Source organism: Delphinus delphis, chromosome 5 (genome assembly GCF_949987515.2).
Source record: "Delphinus delphis chromosome 5, mDelDel1.2, whole genome shotgun sequence".
In the NCBI taxonomy this organism is placed as follows: Eukaryota; Metazoa; Chordata; class Mammalia; order Artiodactyla; family Delphinidae; genus Delphinus; species Delphinus delphis.
The window spans coordinates 133,520,197-133,540,852 of NC_082687.1; the positions used below are offsets into that span (position 1 = coordinate 133,520,197).

Sequence of the window (20,656 nt, forward strand, 5' to 3'; positions counted from 1 at the left end):
GTACATAGGTTCACATGAAATGAGATAATTTGTTCCCTGTGGATGTTTCTGATATGACCTAATAGTGACTATTTTAAAAGGAACTGACATCTAGTGATGGGAAGTTCTTTTTTTTTTCACCCTTCATTGTTACAAGGTCATGAATGAGTGCCCTCTTACTAGCTAAGTTTTTATACCAAAAAGTCTGTGTCACAGAATAGCAGTCCCATAACATGACCTTTGAAAGCAAAAGATGCCCCTGAAGTCAAATAAATTTTGGAAAATGCTGTAAAATTATGAGTATCCGCATCTCAGGAAGTTAAAATGCACATTAGCTTCTCTAATATTCTGAGAAGTACTATAGCAATGACATCTGTTTAACTTTGAATAACTCAGCATTTCCTCAAATTAATAATATCCTAGAACTTGTATTCAAAATGATATATATATACTAGGAAAAAAATGTTATGTGGTCCATTTGGAAATTCTAAAGTGGTACTTTGGGAAAAAGATTTTAAGTTAGCATTTGAAAAGCGTCTAAACAGGGAGGAGTACAGAATCAATTGCCATTTGCATACCCCAAAATGCATTCATTTAAACTCAGTAACTGCCCACCTGTCTTTAAAGACATGTTGGAAGAATCATGACTTCTATTCAACATGTATGTGTGGAAATATGTTTTCAAGCAGGCATATGTGGAAATGTTTTACATGAAATTAACAGTACAGAGAAATCATATAGGAGTGTAGCTGTATCAGTTAAATGGACTATGCTAAGGTATGTTCTAAATTTTTACAATATTCGTTATCATTCAGTTAAAAAAGAATTACTGGATTTCAAAACACTTTCTGCTGGAGGGAACTACTATAAAATTGCATCATTTCATTAACCTAAATTCAAACTGGCATTTTCCCAACTTAGACTTACCACTGCCACGGCCTCTGAAAGCAACAGCTCCTCGGCACTAATGGTCGTAAAGTAGGCCACATTTGTTAGCACGTAGCCAATGGTGACGACGGCCATGGATATACATATCGCAAGGGGGATGGTTCTGAAATGCACAAAGGAATCACTGATCAGTCATCTTTTGTTAGTCATTTCTCTGCAAGCAAAGAAGATAACAGGCTCATTCAAACAAAGAACAACATGGTATATGGCTAACTACAGGCTCTGTTGGGTATGTCTAAACATTTCATCAGGGTGAAGTACCACATATTCCTTTGTAATTTAATAAAGTCCATCAGGGGAGGTACATTTGTCTTGTCTACTGCTCTACCCCAGAACATGTGGGTCTGTCCGATCCTTGTGCTCCATAAATCCTACGGCAGGGTTTCACACACTTGAGCACGTATCACCTGGAAGGCTTGTTAAAACAGAGACTGATTGCTGAGCCCACCTCAGGAGTTTCTGATTCAGGCGGATTTGCATCTTTCGCAAGTTCCTGGGTAATTCTGATGCTGCTGGCCAGGGGACCACACTTTGAGATCCACTGTCCTATATATATGCCTTTCAAATCCTGATTCACTTGCCTTGACACCTTTCTAATACTAGTTTCCCAAAAGATCTTTCGCATTCAGTGTCTTCCCCTTCAGTAATTCCCCTTGCCATCAAATACGTGTACACTTTTGGAAGCATGCCAGCAACATATATCTACCTTTCTAAATGACAGTAATAATAACTTTGTACATAACACAAAAAGCCCAGAAGTGTTCCCAATAACGCCTTTGCACTGCCCTGCTGTGAGTTCAAAGGGAGCTCAAGATCATGAGTATCTATTAAAGCAAGAGCACAGATAATCCCATGAAGTTAGAGGTGACATGCTGTGAAGTACATAGGACCGGACGGTGCTGACACCACGCGGCATCAGGAAGCAGCCGGCGCAAACACAACGTTATGTCTTCATTTAACGCACTGGGAAAGCCAGGAAGTTACTGACCCTCATAATTTGACTCCATGTTACCGATACACATTACTTGCTTAACATAATCACCTCTTCAGACTGTTTCCAGTTCAAGCGACTTAAACCTTCGGCTCCCTGCACAAAGGCGGATGGGTTTGTGGGTTTTTTTTGTTTTTTTTTTAGCCATAGAGCTTATCAGCCTTCAGGGAGCCTTAACCCTGCTGGGTACCACTAATGAAGACCTCCCTATAATTTCTTCCAAGATGAAAATACAGGTCCGAACCAGGAACAAGAAAGGCACAGCCTGCCCCACTCCCCAAGCTGGGTGTGTTGAGCACACTAAGTCCCAGCTCATTACGCCGAATTCTCTATCCCCTGTTGAGAACAGGCAAACCCAGCCAGCCAGCAAATGCCATTCATTATGCTGCTTGGAGCTCGACACTTCCCCTGGTCCCCAAAGCCTTAAGCCTTGATGGGGAAACACACTGACCTCTAAAATCCTGGCATCCTGCTAGAAAAGGAGCAGATGTTCCCCTTCCCCAGTGTGAAGAGGGTCCCGTGGAACTTTCTGTTCATGCCGTACCACGCATTGCTGCTTGTGATTGATAAACGCTAAACGTAAGCAAAGGAGATCACTGGGCCAATTAAATACAGAGGGGTAAGTGGCATAAGGCATATTAAAGATAAAGGCAGCTTCTCAACCACTCACTGTATTATCAATATTTGAAACTCGAATCCTTCAGCTCTTGTAACACGCCAAATGGGGTTCTGAGTTCTTTCTATGGAGGAGAGAAGCAGAGAGAAAGAGAGGGAGGAAGACACTCTCTAGAGATCTCCTCCCAAGAGTAGGATTAAGAAATGCAAAGGTTCTGCTAATAAAAAGTGAGGTGATTTACTGTTCAGTGCGGTGAAGTCACCTAACCTGTCCGGGACAGGTAGTACTGTCATGTCACATGATGCTGTCACAGAGCACAGAGGAGTCACTCTGAAATTTGACTGTTGGCCCTGCCGGCATAGCATCTAGCCTCCCAGCCCAGCTCTTTCAAGGCAGCCTGTGTCTCCTGCCCAGAGATTATGGTCTTTCTGAGGGAGGATTTCTAAACTGACTTTGGCAGAAGGGACCTTTAAAACATTTGAAACTTCCAGGTTAGTTCTCCTTTTGTTCTTCCTCAGCTTGTCAATAACAAAAAACAGCAGATGCTGCTACTACCCACCCTTTTATTAGCTACTTTACATATTTGCCTCATTTTGTCCTTGGAAAATCCTGTGAGTTAGGAGCACAATTACCATTTTATATACGAGGAAATGAAGTCTTAGAGAGTTTAAAGAACTCTTCAAGGATACACAGCTGGTAAGCGGAAACCCAGAATTCAGCTGCGGATCCAGCAACCCTGAAGTCAAAGCATTTAAACCACTGAAGTGTATTCTCTCTCGTGCATGCGGGTCCTCAAACTCTTAACTATTACTTTTCAGAGAAATTATAATTATTGAATATAATGTTTATTGGAAAGCTCTTATCCAGGCTGTATTCCTCATGTATTCACTGAAAATACAGTTTTGTGTAGTATGAAGGAGGGGGAAAGACTTATTCCATGATTTATTTATTTATTTATAACTTATTCATAATTTTTCTGTGTGATACGAACTATAATGTCAAGTGAATGTTTTCAAAAGTTTCAATATTTTGGAAATACTAGTTTATTTTGAATTTAAAAAACCACAGAGGCACACTGAATAAACTTCCCTAGACAACTGTTATAGAAAAGGAGGAAAAGGAAGCATACTTATCAGACAAAATGAAACAGATCATTAACAGTTTTACTATCAGCCAAGTATAGATAGCCTATAGATATAGCCTATAGATAGCCTATAGATAGATCAGCCTAGTATATAGATACTAGAGGGAAAAAAAAATCAAAGGAGCTTAAAATATAGGATAAAAGAGAAAAGGGGTCTAACCTTGCCGCAATTCACAGCAAACCCAGTAATTCCACCCTAGGTAAAGCTAAGCCACGGGAACTGAAGAGGATGTGGCCAGACAGCCAGTAGCTTCTGTCCTTAAGGTTCCATTTCACCTTAACAAAGGGAAGGAGAAGGGTTTGTGGCTGCCTTGGCATAAATAGCAATCATTTACACCGAGGAAATCAGTTGACTTGTTCAGAAGGGCTTGGCACTGTGTGGGTAACTCCTGGATTTCAAGCAGCAAAGCTTAAGGGCCACTGGGTGAGCTGATAAGAGCTATTAGGGCAAGCCAGAGCCATCTTTCTGGAGGCTTTAGATGCAGAGGGCAGATAAACACAGTTAGTAATCCAAGATTAAGGCAAATGGCACATGATAATAAAAGGAATCACAGGAACTGGTAGGCCACTGACATTTCAAAGCCCCTGTGTAATTGCGAGGTGTCCACCAATTCTAAGTGCAACAGAAGCATTGTCTTTAAGCTGAATAAAAATGACTCACACCTATGAGTTGTAATCTTTCCAAAATGTTGTGTATATATTTTTTTATGATTAACAAGACACGAATGTATTGGGAAAGGTTACTTAATCCTTAAGAGCTTTTTGTCATTATAGTCCTTTCAATTATGTATTCATGAGAAATAAGCACTAAGTAAGTGAGAATCTGATATTTTTATTAATTGCAAATGGTTTTCAATCAAAAGGTCTTGGACGGTCTTCTTTCCTTGCAGGTTTATTTTAAATTGGCATCTGTAACCCGTCTATGTCACACATAGATAAATATTTGTTTATTGGAAATTATTAGATGGAAGTCTCTGGAACATCTGCTTAGAAGCACTCTCATTCTAAGGACAGAGCTCCCCAGGAATTTAAATGGCCCCAATAGGAACGGCAGGTAGCTTATATTTGTATAATCTACAAAGCACTGGCAAACGCATTTTATCTCCAAATATACACATTTCATTTCAAGTCCTTTGTGGAATAACATAGAATATGAACAAATGACAAAATCCACAACAACCCACTGAAATAGGAGGTAATACCACCATCTTCAAACAATGGAACCAAGGCTCAGAGAGGTTAAGTGACTGGCCACGGTCACAAAAGTAGTAAGTGAGAAAGCTGGGTCTTGAATTCAGATCCTCCATCGCTAAGTCCCACATTCCTGAAATATCTTGTCCGTGATATCATGGCTGTTTTGTGCCTACTTTAACTCTAGGTACAAAATTCCTAGGATCCTCACATGCTGACAAACATGTCCTCTATTTTATACACATGATACAAATATCAGAAGGCTGATGGTTACAACGTGACACATTTGAAGCCAAGTACATTTTACTATGCACTTAATAGTCATCACAAATAATCTTGCAAATGATGGAGCACGGGATGCATTTTTAATATACTTTGCAACTCCATGGTAGAGCATCAGCAATGATCATTGTTTCCAGTGCTTTATGTTGGCTAAAAAGACTCCTGCCATGAAAACAGAATGAGTAGACCTAGCTTCAGAGAGTTGAGGACACATGAAGGTCGCAAGGATTTCTGAGATTCAGGCCATCCGAGTAATTCTGTAGTCACTTGTATTTAGGACATTCCTAAAGTTGTTTTATAACTGGCACAAAATCTTCTGAGGTTTATGTGAATCAAAATAAGTTTCATACATTCCCCGGTGTGGATACATCCACTGGAGACCACAGAAACCATTGATCCTGGGGCATCTAAAATTGTCTTTGAGCCGTGGGACTGGGCATGATGCCAGTTCTGCTAAAACCTTCTCTTGTGTGTTCTGGAATCTTCTAAGAGAAGTGCCTGATACTTCACATTTTCTATTTAAAAATCATTAATGTTTTAACACATGTATTTTGCATTCAGGAAAAAAGAGGGAGGGGAGAAAAGAGGAATTAAGAAGGGCAAGAAAATGACGAACTTCTTAATATGTGAGATGCAAATAAAAAAGAAAACAGGGTTTTTCAAAGAACTTTAAAATTTTTTAGTAAACTGTTTATATATAATTGAAACAAAGCCATGATTCATCTCAACATAAAGTATTTAAAATTATAAATGAGTATTTCTTGATTCTGAGTATTTATTTTAGGATCATACCTATTTCACATTGTCTCTTTGTGTGTGTGGGTGCTTTGTGACCGCCTGGAGGGGTGGGATAGGGAGGGTGGGAGGGAGGGAGACGCAAGAGGGAAGTGATATGGGAACATATGTATATGTATAACTGATTCACTTTGTTATAAAGCAGAAACTAATACACCATTGTAAAGCAATTATACCCCAATAAAGATGTTAAAAAAAAACCCAAAACATTTTCTTTATAATGACCCTGTAGAGACCTTGAAAGCTTTTCTCTAGATCTGACCCAGAAGTGACTCAAGTACCTCTTACTTCTCTCTTTTTGATCTACCAATTTATTTTTACAGGATTATTCAGTTTACTTTATTACCACTGCTGTTCATTTTACTGTACTCCTCAAACTTCAGTCATGTGTTACAATCCAAAAGATCAATACTAGTATATCTCAAAGAAAATCTATCTATATTTTTCACTCACGCGATTTTTTTCTTCCATACATTTTGACCTAATTTCCCTGATTCTTGCTCATCTCAAACTTTCCAGAGACACCCCCCTGCCCCCCCGGCAAGCATGAAACTGTACTATCTGGCTATGTGATTTCTGATATTTCTAGCAGGGACTGAATTACAAATAAGGGTCCTTGATTGTTTTCCAGACTTGAAACAATTAGATTACAGATGACTGGAACCCTATGAACTGCCTTGTATGTTATCGGTGATTCTGCCCCCTTGTCATTTAGTGCTATCACTGTATCTCTAGTTGCACATTGTGAGTGGGAACCGGACTGTGAATAACAGTGTAAGAGAAATGCACTTGAAGAGACACGGCAAGTTGGGGGGGAAGGTGTGGGTTGTCACTGAAAGAAGAAAATGTAGCAAGAGGAAGAGTACATTCCATAAACCTATTTAGAAACATTCTTAAAGGTCCATGGTTCATGTTCTAACTTAACGACAATTTCTGGGCCAAGGCTGAACACAGTGATGTGACGAGCAGATTGTCACATAAAGGTACACAGTGATCCCACTGATTTCAAGCACTAAACACCTGCCCTCGGCTTCTTATGGTACCACGGCAAGACTACAGGTGTTTTCACTGAGATGCTTTAAATTTCAATACCACTGATGTCTAATCTAAATCTCACCATTCTCCATTGTCCACAGATGAAGAACTCCATAAACAAAAAGAGAAGACAGAGGGACCTGTAGGGAGATGTAAGAAATGAACAGACACAGATTAAAAGACTGCAGCCTGAAGGAGGCTCATGGAAAAAACATACACAGAGGCATGAAGGAGACAGAAAAGTGCAGCAAAACCACGCAGAAAAATGAACTGAAATGGAAACTTATAATTCAGAAACATAGGGTCATAAGCAATCAGAAGCATGAGTCTAAGCGTTTTTAGCCCTAATAATACTTTATTTTTTTATCCAACTAGCAGAATAAATTCCTGCCTAAATAAAATTATTCAGCAAAATGGAGCTTGGGGGTAAATTTTCATTTGCTTGAATTTCAAACCAATAAAAAATCTGCATTGTCTGCATCTCATTTGTTCTCATTTTCTCAAGATTTAGAGTGTGTCGTCCAGATATATTAGTTATCCATATTTATCATGGATGAACGTAAAGAAATTAGTAGGCAAGTTTGAGTGCGCAAACATAGAAACAAAATTGGTTTTTGATAAAATGTTAGCAAGTAAATAAGAAAACAAAATATTTTAATAACAATAAATTACATTTCATACTAATGTTCAGCTCGTATTTTTTTTTTTTTTTTTTTTTTTTTAGTACGCAGGCCTCTCACTGTTGTGGCCTCTCCCGTTGCGGAGCACAGGCTCCAGACTTGCAGGCTCAGTGGCCATGGCTCACGGGCCTAGCCGCTCCGCGGCATGTGGGATCTTCCTGCACCGGGACACGAACCCGTGTCCCCTGCATTGGCAGGCGGACTCTGAACCACTGCGCCATCAGGGAAGACCCAGCTCTTATTTTTGTTATATTGTTTTTATAGTATACTTTTTTAAATGTTATTTCCCTCAGGATTTTGTCTAAAGTACTCTAAGGTGATGCAACAACTCAGTGAACCTTTTTTTTTTTAATAACTGAGTTCCTGAGATTCAGAGATGCATGGCTGAGAGAATGAAGTACTCACCACAGTTTTGTGCTCCTCTTTCCAAAGTATCAGTCATTCCTGAGAAGAAGCTACCCAGATAGACCACATTTTCCAGACTCTCTGGTATCTAGGTGGGAGTGTGACTCATCCTTATGTGTCAACTGATGTGGCAGTTTTAGGCCAAGGTGGTTAAGAAGTGGGTTGCCTTGTCTGCCCCCAACCCTTTCTCTAGTTGTATAGAGGATCTATAGAGAGGCAAAGCCACAATGTGGAAGGAATCTGGGCCACAGAATCAACATGAGGAAGAAAGTCTACCGCTCAGACAGGGACACCAACAGTGGACTGTAACATGATCTAAAAACTAAACTTTCGATTGTTTAAAGCCATTGAAAATTTGTGGTTTGCTTGTTGGAGCAGCTGGCACTACCCTAACTAATAAAAGAATGAAGGGCCTCATTATATCAAGACTTTTTGTAGATCTCAGTGAATTAGTTTTTATGAGACTAAATGGGTCCTCATTAATTTTTATCTCATATTTTTTTGTTTCGTAAGAGACCAGTATAAGATATAAAGTCTTTAAAATAATGTCCCAAAGGAGATCCAATTGAAACACTTACATTGGCTAAAGTTAGAACAGTGAAAATTCTATTATTCCAACTTCCCAGAAACAGAGCAAACATAGACCCCATTGTTCACTATTTTGAAATATAAAATCTCCTGCACATTTGACAACTGCCTCCGATCCAACAAAGATCAAAGTATAATCGCCTCTTGTTTTGGCCAAAGATACATAATAAAACAATGCAATGTTAAATAAATATACTCTTATGCTAAGTACAAGGCAAGGTAAAATAAACATACCCACTTGGGTATAATAAGTGGGAATTAGAGTCAAAATTTCCTCTGGTCATAAACACGTGTCTTAGAAGGAACTGATAACACTTCTCCTACTATAAACCCATAAATCAAATCCAGTCACATTTCTGACCAGCTGCACGATAAGAAATGGAACAGGTACATATGGAGACATTCAACCCTGACAAATGAACTACTGAAAACCGCTTTCAATATTTGTGACCAACAATGACAAGTCTAATTATTAGAAATCATTTTACTTTGACATCTGGTAGTCAAGGAGACACCAGGGTAATATGGGAATCAGAATAGAAGATGGACAATTGATAAGATTAGAGGCTAATCTGTCCTCACTCACTTCAGCCAGATCAGTCCTCTCTTCCTTGTTTTATGTATTGATATACAACTGAGGGGATCCAGCACTTTCAAACAGTTTTAACATCCCTCCACTAGATGCTACAAGTCAAATTATGTCTTTAAATACTTTTTTGGGACTCAATGCTGGCTTCCTAAACTACGGTTTTCAAACTCTATGAATTGGTTTCATAAAATGCCTACCTACGAATGATTAGAGAGGTATGTATGTGTGTATATATATTTTGATCCTACAAAGTTGAAAATAATTTTTCACTGCAACAAATCCTATTTATAGGTAATTGAGGGAAACATTTATAGTAGGAAAGGTATAAGGTTGATAGGGGAGCCAACAGCTATGGCCTGGCTTTAATCAAAGTGGTAAATCTGCATGGCTGGGCCCCAGAGAACACGACACAGCAGCTAATGGGGCTGCAGAGAAAGGTGAAGATGAGAAGAAATTGAATGGATGGGTTAAATACCTTTCCAGTTGAGAGAGATGATATGTCATTGTCAAGAAAGTGATGATTTTGACTCCTGCTTGGAACAGTTGACAGCTCCCTGCAAAGGTCACAGAGGCCCCCAGAACGGCAGAACCTCCTGTAAGTTCCCCTCTCCTCTCCTTGGGCTGTCCATTAACAAAGATTCATATTCCCAGCAGAAACGGAAATTTCATTATCTTTCATCTTTCAGCTCAAAAGTTAAACTTTTCAAAAAATAAGCTTTGTGCTTTATTTTATATTTGCTAATGCCTTTTCTTAGACTACAAGGATTCGTAGGCAAATTTCTCCCCAAGGATACTTTAGCAAAGTCAAACACAACACGCGATGGTTGAGGGACTACCTGCCCCAGAAAGAGAAGTGGTCCCCGCATTCACCCACCCTGTAATTTCCCTTCTCTTTCGTATTTTCCCTCAGCCCCATCCCCAAATTCCTATAACCAAGAAAAAAATGTGTATGTACCATCCCAAGTGTAAGTTTTCTTTATGCAACATTTTGTCTCTGATGTTTGCCTTCAGTGTTTGTTTTGATTTCATAGAATTATGAACATTCTCTGGACTCCAATCTGAAAGCTGGGTCCAGTCATCTTCCAGTCACTGGCAGGAACCCAGGAGATCACTGGACCTCTCTAGGCATAAACTTCCTCCTTAGTTAAAGAGGGTGCTGAATTAATGAAATCTAACGTCCATTTCTCTTGGAAGTTCATTATTCAATCACTTTAACAAATAAAGCTGATTTTTAAAGACTGTTTAACAATACTTTGAAAACTTAGTTCAGTCCTTGCTCATGTAACAGAGCATCCTACGGAAGTGCCTGAGTCTGTCCTGTTCTGTCGCTCAGAGGAAAAAAACAGGACACAGATTTCACCAACTCTTCTCCTGGGTCTTGAGGTGATGATCCTATCCTCAATCACGAGTACCAGTACATCACAGTACCTTCATAGTATCAGTCTGGCTGATAGCAGTGATCATTACAGAAGAGCATATAAAGGAAGAGTGGTGAGGGACCTTCAAAACGGCAGAGGAGTAAGACATGCAGATCAGCTTCCTCCCCACAGATACACCAGAAATACACCTACGTGTGGAACAACTCCTGCAGAACACCTACTGAACAGAAGACTTCAGACTTCCCGAAAGCTTCCCAAGAAACTCCCCACGTACCTGGCCGTGTGGCTGACAGGGTCATGGTGCTCCGGCCAGGTGTCAGGCCTGTGCCTCGGAGGTGGGAGAGCCGAGGTGAGGACATTGGTCCACCAGAGACCTCCTGGCTCCACATAATATCGAATGGTGAAAGCTCTCCCAGAGATCTCCATCTCAACGCTAAGACCCAGCTCCACTCAACGACCAGCAAGCTACAGTGCTGGACACCCTATGCCAAACAACTAGCAAGACAGAAATATAGCCCCAACCATTAGCAGAGAGGCTACCTAAAATCATAATAAGGTCACAGGCACCCAAAAACACACCACGGGACGCAGTCCTGCCCACCAGAAAGATGAGATCCAGCCTCACCCACCAGAACACAGGCACTATTCCCCTCCACCAGGAAGCCTACACAACCCACTGAACCAACCTTAGCCACTGGGGGCAGATACCAAAAACAACAGGAACTACGAACCTGCAGCCTGTGAAAAGGAGACCCCTAACACAGTAAGTTAAGCAAAAGGAGAAGAAAGAAAAACATACAGCAGATGAAAGAGCAAGGTAAAAACCCACCAGACCAAACAAATGAAGAGGAAATAGGCAGTCTACCTGAAAAAGAATTCAGAATAATAATAGTAAAGATGATCCAAAATATTGGAAATAGAATGGAGAAAACACAAGAAACATTTAACAAGGACCTAGAAGAACTAAAGAGCAAACAAACAATGATGAACAACACAATAGATGAAATTAAAAATTCTCTAGAAGGAATCAATAGCAGAATAACTGAGATAGAAGAACGGATAAGTGACCTGGAAGATAAAATGGTGGAAATAACTGTCGGGGAGCAGAATAAAGAAAAAAGAATGAAAAGAATTAAGGACAGACTCAGAGACCTCTGGGACAACATTAAACACACCAACATTCAAATTATAGGGGTCCCAGAGAAGAAGGGAAAAAGAAAGAGACTGAGAAAATAGTTGAAGAGATTATAGTTGAAAACTTCCCTAATATGGGAAAGGAAATAGTCAATCAAGTCCAGGAAGAGCAGAGAGTGCCATACAAGATAAATCCAAGGAGAAACACGCCAAGACACATATTAATCAAACTATCAAAAATTAAACACAAAGAAAAAATATTAAAAGCAGCAAGGGACAAACAACAAATAACATATAAGGGAATCCCCATAAGGTTAACAGCTGATGTTTTACCAGAAACTCTACAAGTTAGAAGGGAGTATCAGGACATATTTAAAGTAATGAAAGGGAAAAACCTACAAAAAGATTACTCTACCCAGAAAGGATCTCATGATGGAGAAATTAAAACCTTTACAGATAAGCAAAACCTAAGAGTATTCAACACCACCAAACCAGCTTTACAACAAACGCTAAAGGAACTTCTCTAGGCAGGAAACACAAGAGAAGGAAAAGACTTACAATAACAAAAACCAAACAATTATGAAAATGGTAATAGGAACATACATATCGATAACTACCTTAAATGTAAATGGATTAAATGTTCCAACCAAAAGACACAGACTGGCTGAATGGATACAAGAACAAGACTTGTATATATGCTGTCAACAAGAGACCCACTTCAGACTTAGGGACACATACAGACTGAAAAGGAGGGGATGTAAAAAGATATTCCACGCAAATGGAAATCAAAAGAAAGCTGAAGGAATAATTCTCATATCAGACAAAATAGACTTTAAAATAAAGACTACTACAAGAGACAAAGAAGGACACTACATAATGATCAAGGGATCCATCCAAGAAGATATAATAATTGCAACTATTTATGCACCCAACATAGGAGCACCTCAATACATAAGGCAAATACTAACGTCCATGAAAGGGAAATCGACAGTAACACATTCACAGTAGGGGACTTTAACACCCCACTTTCACCAATGGACAGATCACCCGAAATGAAAAGTAAATAAGGAAAGACAAGCTTTAAATGATACATTAAACAAGATGGACTTAATTGATATTTATAGGACACTCCATCCAAACACAACAGAATACATTTCTTCTCAAGCACTCATGGAACATTCTCCAGGATAGATCATATCTTGTGTCACATTTCAAGCCTTGGTAAATTTAAGAAAATTGACATCATATAAAGTATCTTTTCCGAACACAATGCTATGAGACTAGATATCAATTACAGGAAAAAATCTGTAAAAAATAGACACACATGGAGGCTAAACAATACACTACTTAATAACGAAGTGATCACTGAAGAAATCAAAGAGGAAATCAAAAAATACCTAGAAACAAATGACAAGGAAAACACAGCAACCCAAAACCTATGGGATGTAGCAAAAGCAGTTCTAAGAGGGAAGTTTATAGCAATACAATCCTACCTCAAGAAACAAGAAACATCTCAAATAAACAACCTAACCTTACACCTAAAGCAATTAGAGAAAGAAGAACAAAAGAATCCCAAAGTTAGGAGAAGGAAAAAAATCATAAAGATCAGATCAGAAATAAATGAAAAAGAAATGAAGGAAACAATAACAAAGATCAATAAAACTAAAAGCTGGTTCTTTGAGAAGACAAACTAAATTGATAAACCATTAGCCAGACTCATCAAGAAAGAAAGGGAGAGGACTCAAATCAATAGAATTAGAAATGAAAAAGGAGAAGTAACAACTGACACTGCAGGAATACAAAGGATCCTGAGAGACTACTACCAGCAACTATATGCCAATAAAATGGACAAACTGGAAGAAATGGAAAAGTTCTTAAAAAGCATAACCTTCCAAGACTGAACCAGGAAGAAATAGAAAATATAAACAGACCAATCACAAGCACTGAAATTGAAACTGTGATTAAAAATCTTCCAACAAACAAAAGCTGAGGACCAGATGGCTTCACAGGCAAATTCTGTCAAACAATTAGAGAACAGCTAACACCTATCCTTCTCAAACTCTTCCAAAATATAGCAGAGGGAGGAACACTCCCAAACTCATTCTATGAGGCCACCATCATGCTGATACCAAAACCAGACAAAGATGTCACAAAGAAAGAGAACTACAGGCCAACATCACTGATGAACATAGATGCAAATATCCTCAGCAAAATACTAGCAAACAGATCCAACAGCACCTTAAAAGGATCATACACCATGATCAAGTGGGGTTTATCCCAGGAATGCAAAAATTCTTCAATATATGCAAATTAATCAATGTGATAAACCATATTAACAAACTGAAGGAGAAAAACCATACGATCACCTTAATAGATGCAGAGAAAGCTTTCGACAAAATTCAACACCCGTTTATGATAAAAACCCTCCATAAAGTAGGCACAGAGGGAACTTACCTCAACACAATAAAGGCCATATATGACAAACCCACAGCCAACATCGTCCTCAATGGTGAAAAACTGAAAGCATTTCCTCTAGGATCAGGAACAAGACAAGGTTGTCTACTCTCACCACTATTATTCAACATAGTTTCGGAAGTTTTAGCCACAGCAATCAGAGAAGAAAAGGAAATAAAAGGAATCCAAATCAGAAAAGAAGAAGTAAAGCTGTCACTGTTTGCAGATGACATGATACTATACATAAAGAATCCTAAAGATGCTACCAGAAAACTACTAGAGCTAATCAATGAATTTGGTAAAGTAGCAGGATACGAAATTAATGCACAGAAATCTCTTGCATTCCTATACACTAACGATGAAAAATATGAAACAGTAATTAAGGAAACACCCCCATTTACCATTGCAATAAAAAGAATAAAATACCTAGGAATAAAGCTATCTAAGGAGACAAAAGACCTGTATGCAGAAAATTATAAGACAGTGATGAAAGAAATTAAAGATGATACAAACAGATGGAGAGATATACCATGTTCTTGGATTGGAAGAATCAACACTGTGAAAATGACTATACTACCCAAAGCAGTCTACAGATTCAATGCCATCCTTATCAAACTATCAATGGCATTTTTCACAGAACTAGAACAAAAAATTTCACAATTTGTATGGAAACACAAAAGACAACAAATAGCCAGTTTTGAGAAAGAAAAACGGAGCTGGAGGAATCAGGCTCCCTCACTTCAGACTATACTACAAAGCTACAGTAATCAAGACAGTATCGTACTGGCACAAAAACAGAAATATAGATCAATGGAACAGGATAAAAAGCCCAGAAATAAACCCATGCACATATGGTCACCTTATTTTCGATAAAGGAGACAAGGATGTACAATGGAGAAAAGGCAGCCTCTTCAATAAGTGGTGCTGGGAAAACTGGACAGTTCTATGTAAAAGAATGGAATTAGAACACTCCCTAACACCATACACAAAAATAAACTCAAAAGGGATTAAAGACGTAAACGTAAGGCCAGACAGTATCAAACTCTTAGAGGAAAACATAGGCAGAACACTCTGACATAAATCACAGCAAGATCCTTTTTGACCCACCTCCTAGAGAAATGGAAATAAAAACAAAAATAAACAAATGGGACCTAATGAAACTGAAAAGCTTTTACACAGCAAAGGAAACCATAAATAAGATGAAAAGACAACCCTCAGAATGGGAGAAAATATTTGTAAATGAAGCAACTGACAAAGGATTAATCTCCAAAATATACAAGCAGCTCATGCAGCTTAATAATAAAAAAACAAACAACCCAATCCAAAAATGGGCAGAAGACCTAAACAGACATGTCTCCAAAGAAGATATACAGACTGCCAACAAACACATGAAAGAAGGCTCAACATCACTAATTATTAGAGAAATGCAAATCAAAACCACAATGAGGTATCAGCTCACACTGGTCCAAATGGCCATCATCAAAAAATCTGCAAACAATAAATGCTGGAGAAGGTGTGGAGAAAAGGGAACCCTCTTGTACTGTTGGTGGGAATGTAAATTGATACAGCCACTAAGGAGAACAGTATGGAGGTTCCTTAAAAAACTAAAAACAGAACTACCATACAACCCAGCAATCCCACTACTGGGCATATACCCTGAGAAAACCATAATTCAAAAAGAGTCATGTACCACAATGTTCATTGCAGCTCTATTTACAATAGCCGGGACACGGAAGCAACCTAAGTGTCCATCGACAGATGAATGGATAAAGAAGATGTGGCACATATATACAATGGAATATTATTCAGCCATAAAAAGAAACGAAACAAAATTGAGTTATTTGTAGCGAGGTGGATGGACCTAGAGTCTGTCATACAGAGTGAAGTAAGTCAGAAAGGGGAAAACAAATACCCTATGCTAACACATATATATGAAATCTAAGGGAAAAAATGGTTATGAAGAACCTAGGGGCAGGACAGGAATGAAGATGCCGACGTAGAGAATGGACTTGAGGACATGGGGGGTGGGAAAGGTAAGTTGGGACGAAGTGAGAGAGTGGCATGGACTTATATATACTCCCAAATGTAAAATAGATAGCTAGTGGGAAGCAGCCACATAGCACAGGGAGATCAGTTCGGTGCTCTGTGACCACCTAGAGGGGTGGGATAGGGAGGGTGGGAGGGAGACGCAGTGGGAGGAGATATGGGGATATATGTATACATAAAGCTGATTCACTTTGTTATAAAGCAGAAACTAATACAGCATTGTAAAGCAATTATATTCCAATAAAGATGTTTAAAAAAAATTAAAAAATAAAAGACAAGTGGTCTGTCCATCCTTCCAGATTCTAAAACAGTGTCTGTAGATCAGATCAGACCTCTGGATGCCACATTACATGGACCACATTATCACAGACACTCATATTTTCTGCCTTTATTTTTTATCAAAACTGTATTGCAAATATATTTTTAAAAATCATATGAATTTTAGGAGGACATCTGTAGTAATATTATTAAGGAAATTGTCCTTTATCAGAGTCCTTTATAAAAATTTCATTTCACCTCCGTTTATCAAATATCTTCTTTATGCTAGACATTATTGTAAGTAAAGTGATAAAGACATCAACTACAAACGAAAACTCACTTGCTTGTGGAATCTAAAATTCAAACAGGATAAGACATGGAGCTCCCTGCTCTGATTCTTCACGTGATCATCTCATTCCTTTCACTTAGGCTTAAATCAAAAGTCTCCTCCTCAGAGAAATCTCCCCTCCTTTTCTAAGTATGCCCCACGACCCCTGTACTCCTCATTCTCTACTATTTTTAATGTGAGGAAAACAAAACCAAACATTTTCTAACTTCAACAGTCTTCTCAAATATCTTTACATATTAATACTCACCAAATTCTATGGAGAAATTAAGGATATTCAACTGAGCACGTAATGTGTCCTGAAAATATATCCTCTAAATCTCTAGGGCAAATTTTTTTTTTTTTTTTTTTTTTTTTTGCGGTACGCGGGCCTCTCACTCTTGTGGCCTCTCCCGTTGCGGAGCACAGGCTCCGGACGCGCAGGCTCAGCGGCCATGGCTCACAGGCCCAGCTGCTCCACGGCATGTGGGATCTTCCCGGACCGGGGCACGAACCCGTGTCCCCTGCATTGGCAGGCGGACTCTCAACCACTGCACCACCAGGAAAGCCCTAGGGCAAATATTTTTGAGAGGAGTTGTCAGAACTGTTTGCCACCCTTAAGGATAATTTCTGCTTTTTATTAGCTTGTAATCACACATGGAAAGAGTTCCTGACCTCTTTGGCCTCTGTTATTTATTTATCTATTTATTTTTTGCTTTTTTATCAAACCTTTTATTTGTAAGACATGTTTTATTTTATTTGTAGGACATGTTCTAAAAGAAATAGCTCATTAAAATAGGGAGAGAAGATAACTACTTTGGAAAATATAACTTGGGATTAAAATAATTAAAACAGAAGTGCGTTTATAATAGTGGTGAAAAGACTCACAAAACTTACCAAATTTAAATCACTTCAACCAAACTAAGCTATCGTTTTGACTCTTCCTTTTACAATATTTTCATAGCTTTGAGGTAAATCTGTACAAACCTCCCAAAAGAAGACTTTAAAAAAATAAATAAATGGAAGCAGCAAAGAGGAAAAAGGAAATAAAAGGTTAAGAGGCAGCTTTAACAGAGAAAAGTAATGTTTATTCCATCAAAACCTCATGTGAATTCTAAATTATTAAATCTCTGAGAACACCTGACTTATGAACAGGATAACATGGCCCCTAGCCAAAATCATTTTTAATAAAAATCAGGAAACCTCCTGAAGTTCATCTCAGATTTAATATGAAATGCAGCAGCCGCACATGAACATCTCCCCATAAAACACGAACAAACACAGCACGGCACAGTCAGCTGGCCGCCATCGGCAGGGAATCAACAGTACAAACAAACAGGGTGTCCGAACCATGGAAGGGATCAGGCCTCACAACCTGGGGGGAGAAGCCAATGGAAATGGAACACAGACTAAAATGACGTCATTGAGGAAGGAAAAGGGCACAAGGGAGACTCATTTCTAAATACACAATAGCAGCTGACTCACTCTTGGTCAAAGCACTGAGGTTCTCGATCGACTATTCGATTGAGAGAGCAACACAATTGTGTCTTGAGTTGATTTCTGTGCATACATTTGGAATATACCAGATGAATTGGAACCAGCATGAGAAAACAAATGCTAGAAATGACATAATCCAATATTGCCATTCTCATTTTGTAAGAAAAGTAGCAAATGTCTAAGAGATGCATAAGACATGATTCAAATATTTTCCAACAGATGTTTGGTTCAATCCTAAGAAGGATATCAAGGAAAAAACTTATTCTGTCTAATGTATGTTGCTTAGGAATTGTGTTTATTACCATGTTAATAATCTATGTAGCAAAGGATTATTTCTCAGGAATATAAACTCAACTATTTGGATACATACATAATAATTAAATTCATTCATATTTAATCCCTTACAGGGCAGTTTCACCAATTACAAGGACCATAAAGAAATAATTTTTTTGCATGTTTCCATTGATATTTCCACTAATATTTTGGCATTTGGTATTTTGTTTAAAAATATTCTGGAAAATAGAAAATCATTATAAAAGGTGCTTCATTAGTAGAGCTCAGAGGTTAAAAAAGAAAGGCTGAAAGGGGAAAAAAGTAAGACTAATATTATCAGAAGATATCTTGTAGGTTACTTGAATTAATTAGTATTTTTAAAATCTGATAGAAGTAAAAGAAGAAACCAATTAACCATAATATAACCAATATACAGAAGTCAACAATTAACCATAGTACACAGCAAAAGAAATTTCTGGAGTACAAAGGATATAGTCATATATGAAGAATATATCTTTATACGATACAGATTATGAGATAACACTACCAAGATAATCTGAAAAACTATGAGCTTTAAATTGCAAAGCACTGTATAGATTCTCTTCCTATGCATGAAAAGCTGAGAGTAAACACTGCCTTCACACAAATAAGTTATACTCAACGTTGATTTATTTAGAGAAAAAGAATAATACTTAAGGCTACCTTTCCCTCCAGATTAAAGAGTATTAAAACTTTTAATAATAAAAATTGTATAGTAATTGGCTGATATATCAATAGAAAGATAAGTGGAGCAGAATAGATTACCTTGAAATAAAATCTAGTATATGACATTAAAACTTAATACATAATATGATGGGTAGTAAGTATTATAAATTAAGTAAATACCATAAGCTAAGTGGTATTATGACTGTTCAATAAATGATGGGCTATTGGGAAATTTGGGGGGAAATCAAGAGCTTACACTGGATGGAGCACACTCAAAGAAATCCATTCCAGATAAGATTAAAAGTTTAATGGGAAGGTTTCCCTGGTAGTGCAGTGGTTGAGAGTCCGCCTGCCGATGCAGGGGACACGGGTTTGTGCCCCAGTCCGGGAAGATCCCACATGCTGCGGAGCAGCTAGGCCCGTGAAGTTTAATGGGAAAAGAAATCAGGGAAAAACAAACAAATAAAATATGAGTGAGATTTAAATGATCTAGGGATGTAGAAAGATTTATGGTATAAAAGCAATATATGGAAAAATTTTTAAATGGTTACATTTAAATGTAGTAGTTAAATTTAAATATCTAACTTATTAATTACTATATTTAAATTTAAAGTTCTATAAGCTGAATCATAAAGAAAAATTTAGTTACCTGAAAAACTGATGAAATGTTTACAAAAAATATAGGATATAAAGAATAAGAGCTTCCCTGGTGGCGCAGTGGTTGAGAGTCCGCCTGCCGATGCAGGGGACGCGGGTTCGTGCCCCAGGTCCAGGAGGATCCCACATGCCACGCAGTGGCTGGGCCCGTGAGCCATGGCCGCGCGTCCGGAGCCTGTGCTCCGCAACGGGAGAGGCCACAACAGTGAGAGGCCCGCGTACCACAAAAGAAAAAGAAAAAAAAAAGAATAAGTGCCTATGATCTACAAAGAATTCTGCTGAATCATGAATATTCATGCCCCCAAATGGCATCCACACACAGCTACTAGACATGGGAGAAGTATTAAGCCTCATGCATGACCAAAAACTGCAAATGAGGTATAATTTTTGCTTTCAGTTAACGAAGATTTTTGTTAATAATGACACACACTGATTAAATATTCTTTTTTTTTTTTTCTTTTTGGGGTACGCGGGCCTCTCACTGTTGTGGCCTCTCCCGTTGAGGAGCACAGGCACCGGACGCGCAGGCTCAGCGGCCACGGCTCATGGGCCCAGCCGCTCCACAGCATGTGGGATCTTCCCAGACCGGGGCACGAACCCGTGTCCCCTGCATCAGCAGGTGGACTCTCAACCACTGCACCACCAGGGAATCCCTGATTAAATATTCTTAATTGTCACTGATGGC

General features: G+C 38.6%; 1 protein-coding gene across 1 annotated transcript in view; it reads right to left on the minus strand.

The window, feature by feature from the left end:
• SLC7A11 (solute carrier family 7 member 11) overlaps positions 1–20,656 on the minus strand; it is an 87,378-nt gene that overhangs the window by 17,867 nt on the left and 48,855 nt on the right. Inside the window, exon 7 of the mRNA XM_060011875.1 lies at positions 907–1,030. Coding sequence (XP_059867858.1) covers positions 907–1,030 — 124 coding nt within the window. The remainder of the gene's footprint in view (positions 1–906; positions 1,031–20,656) is intronic.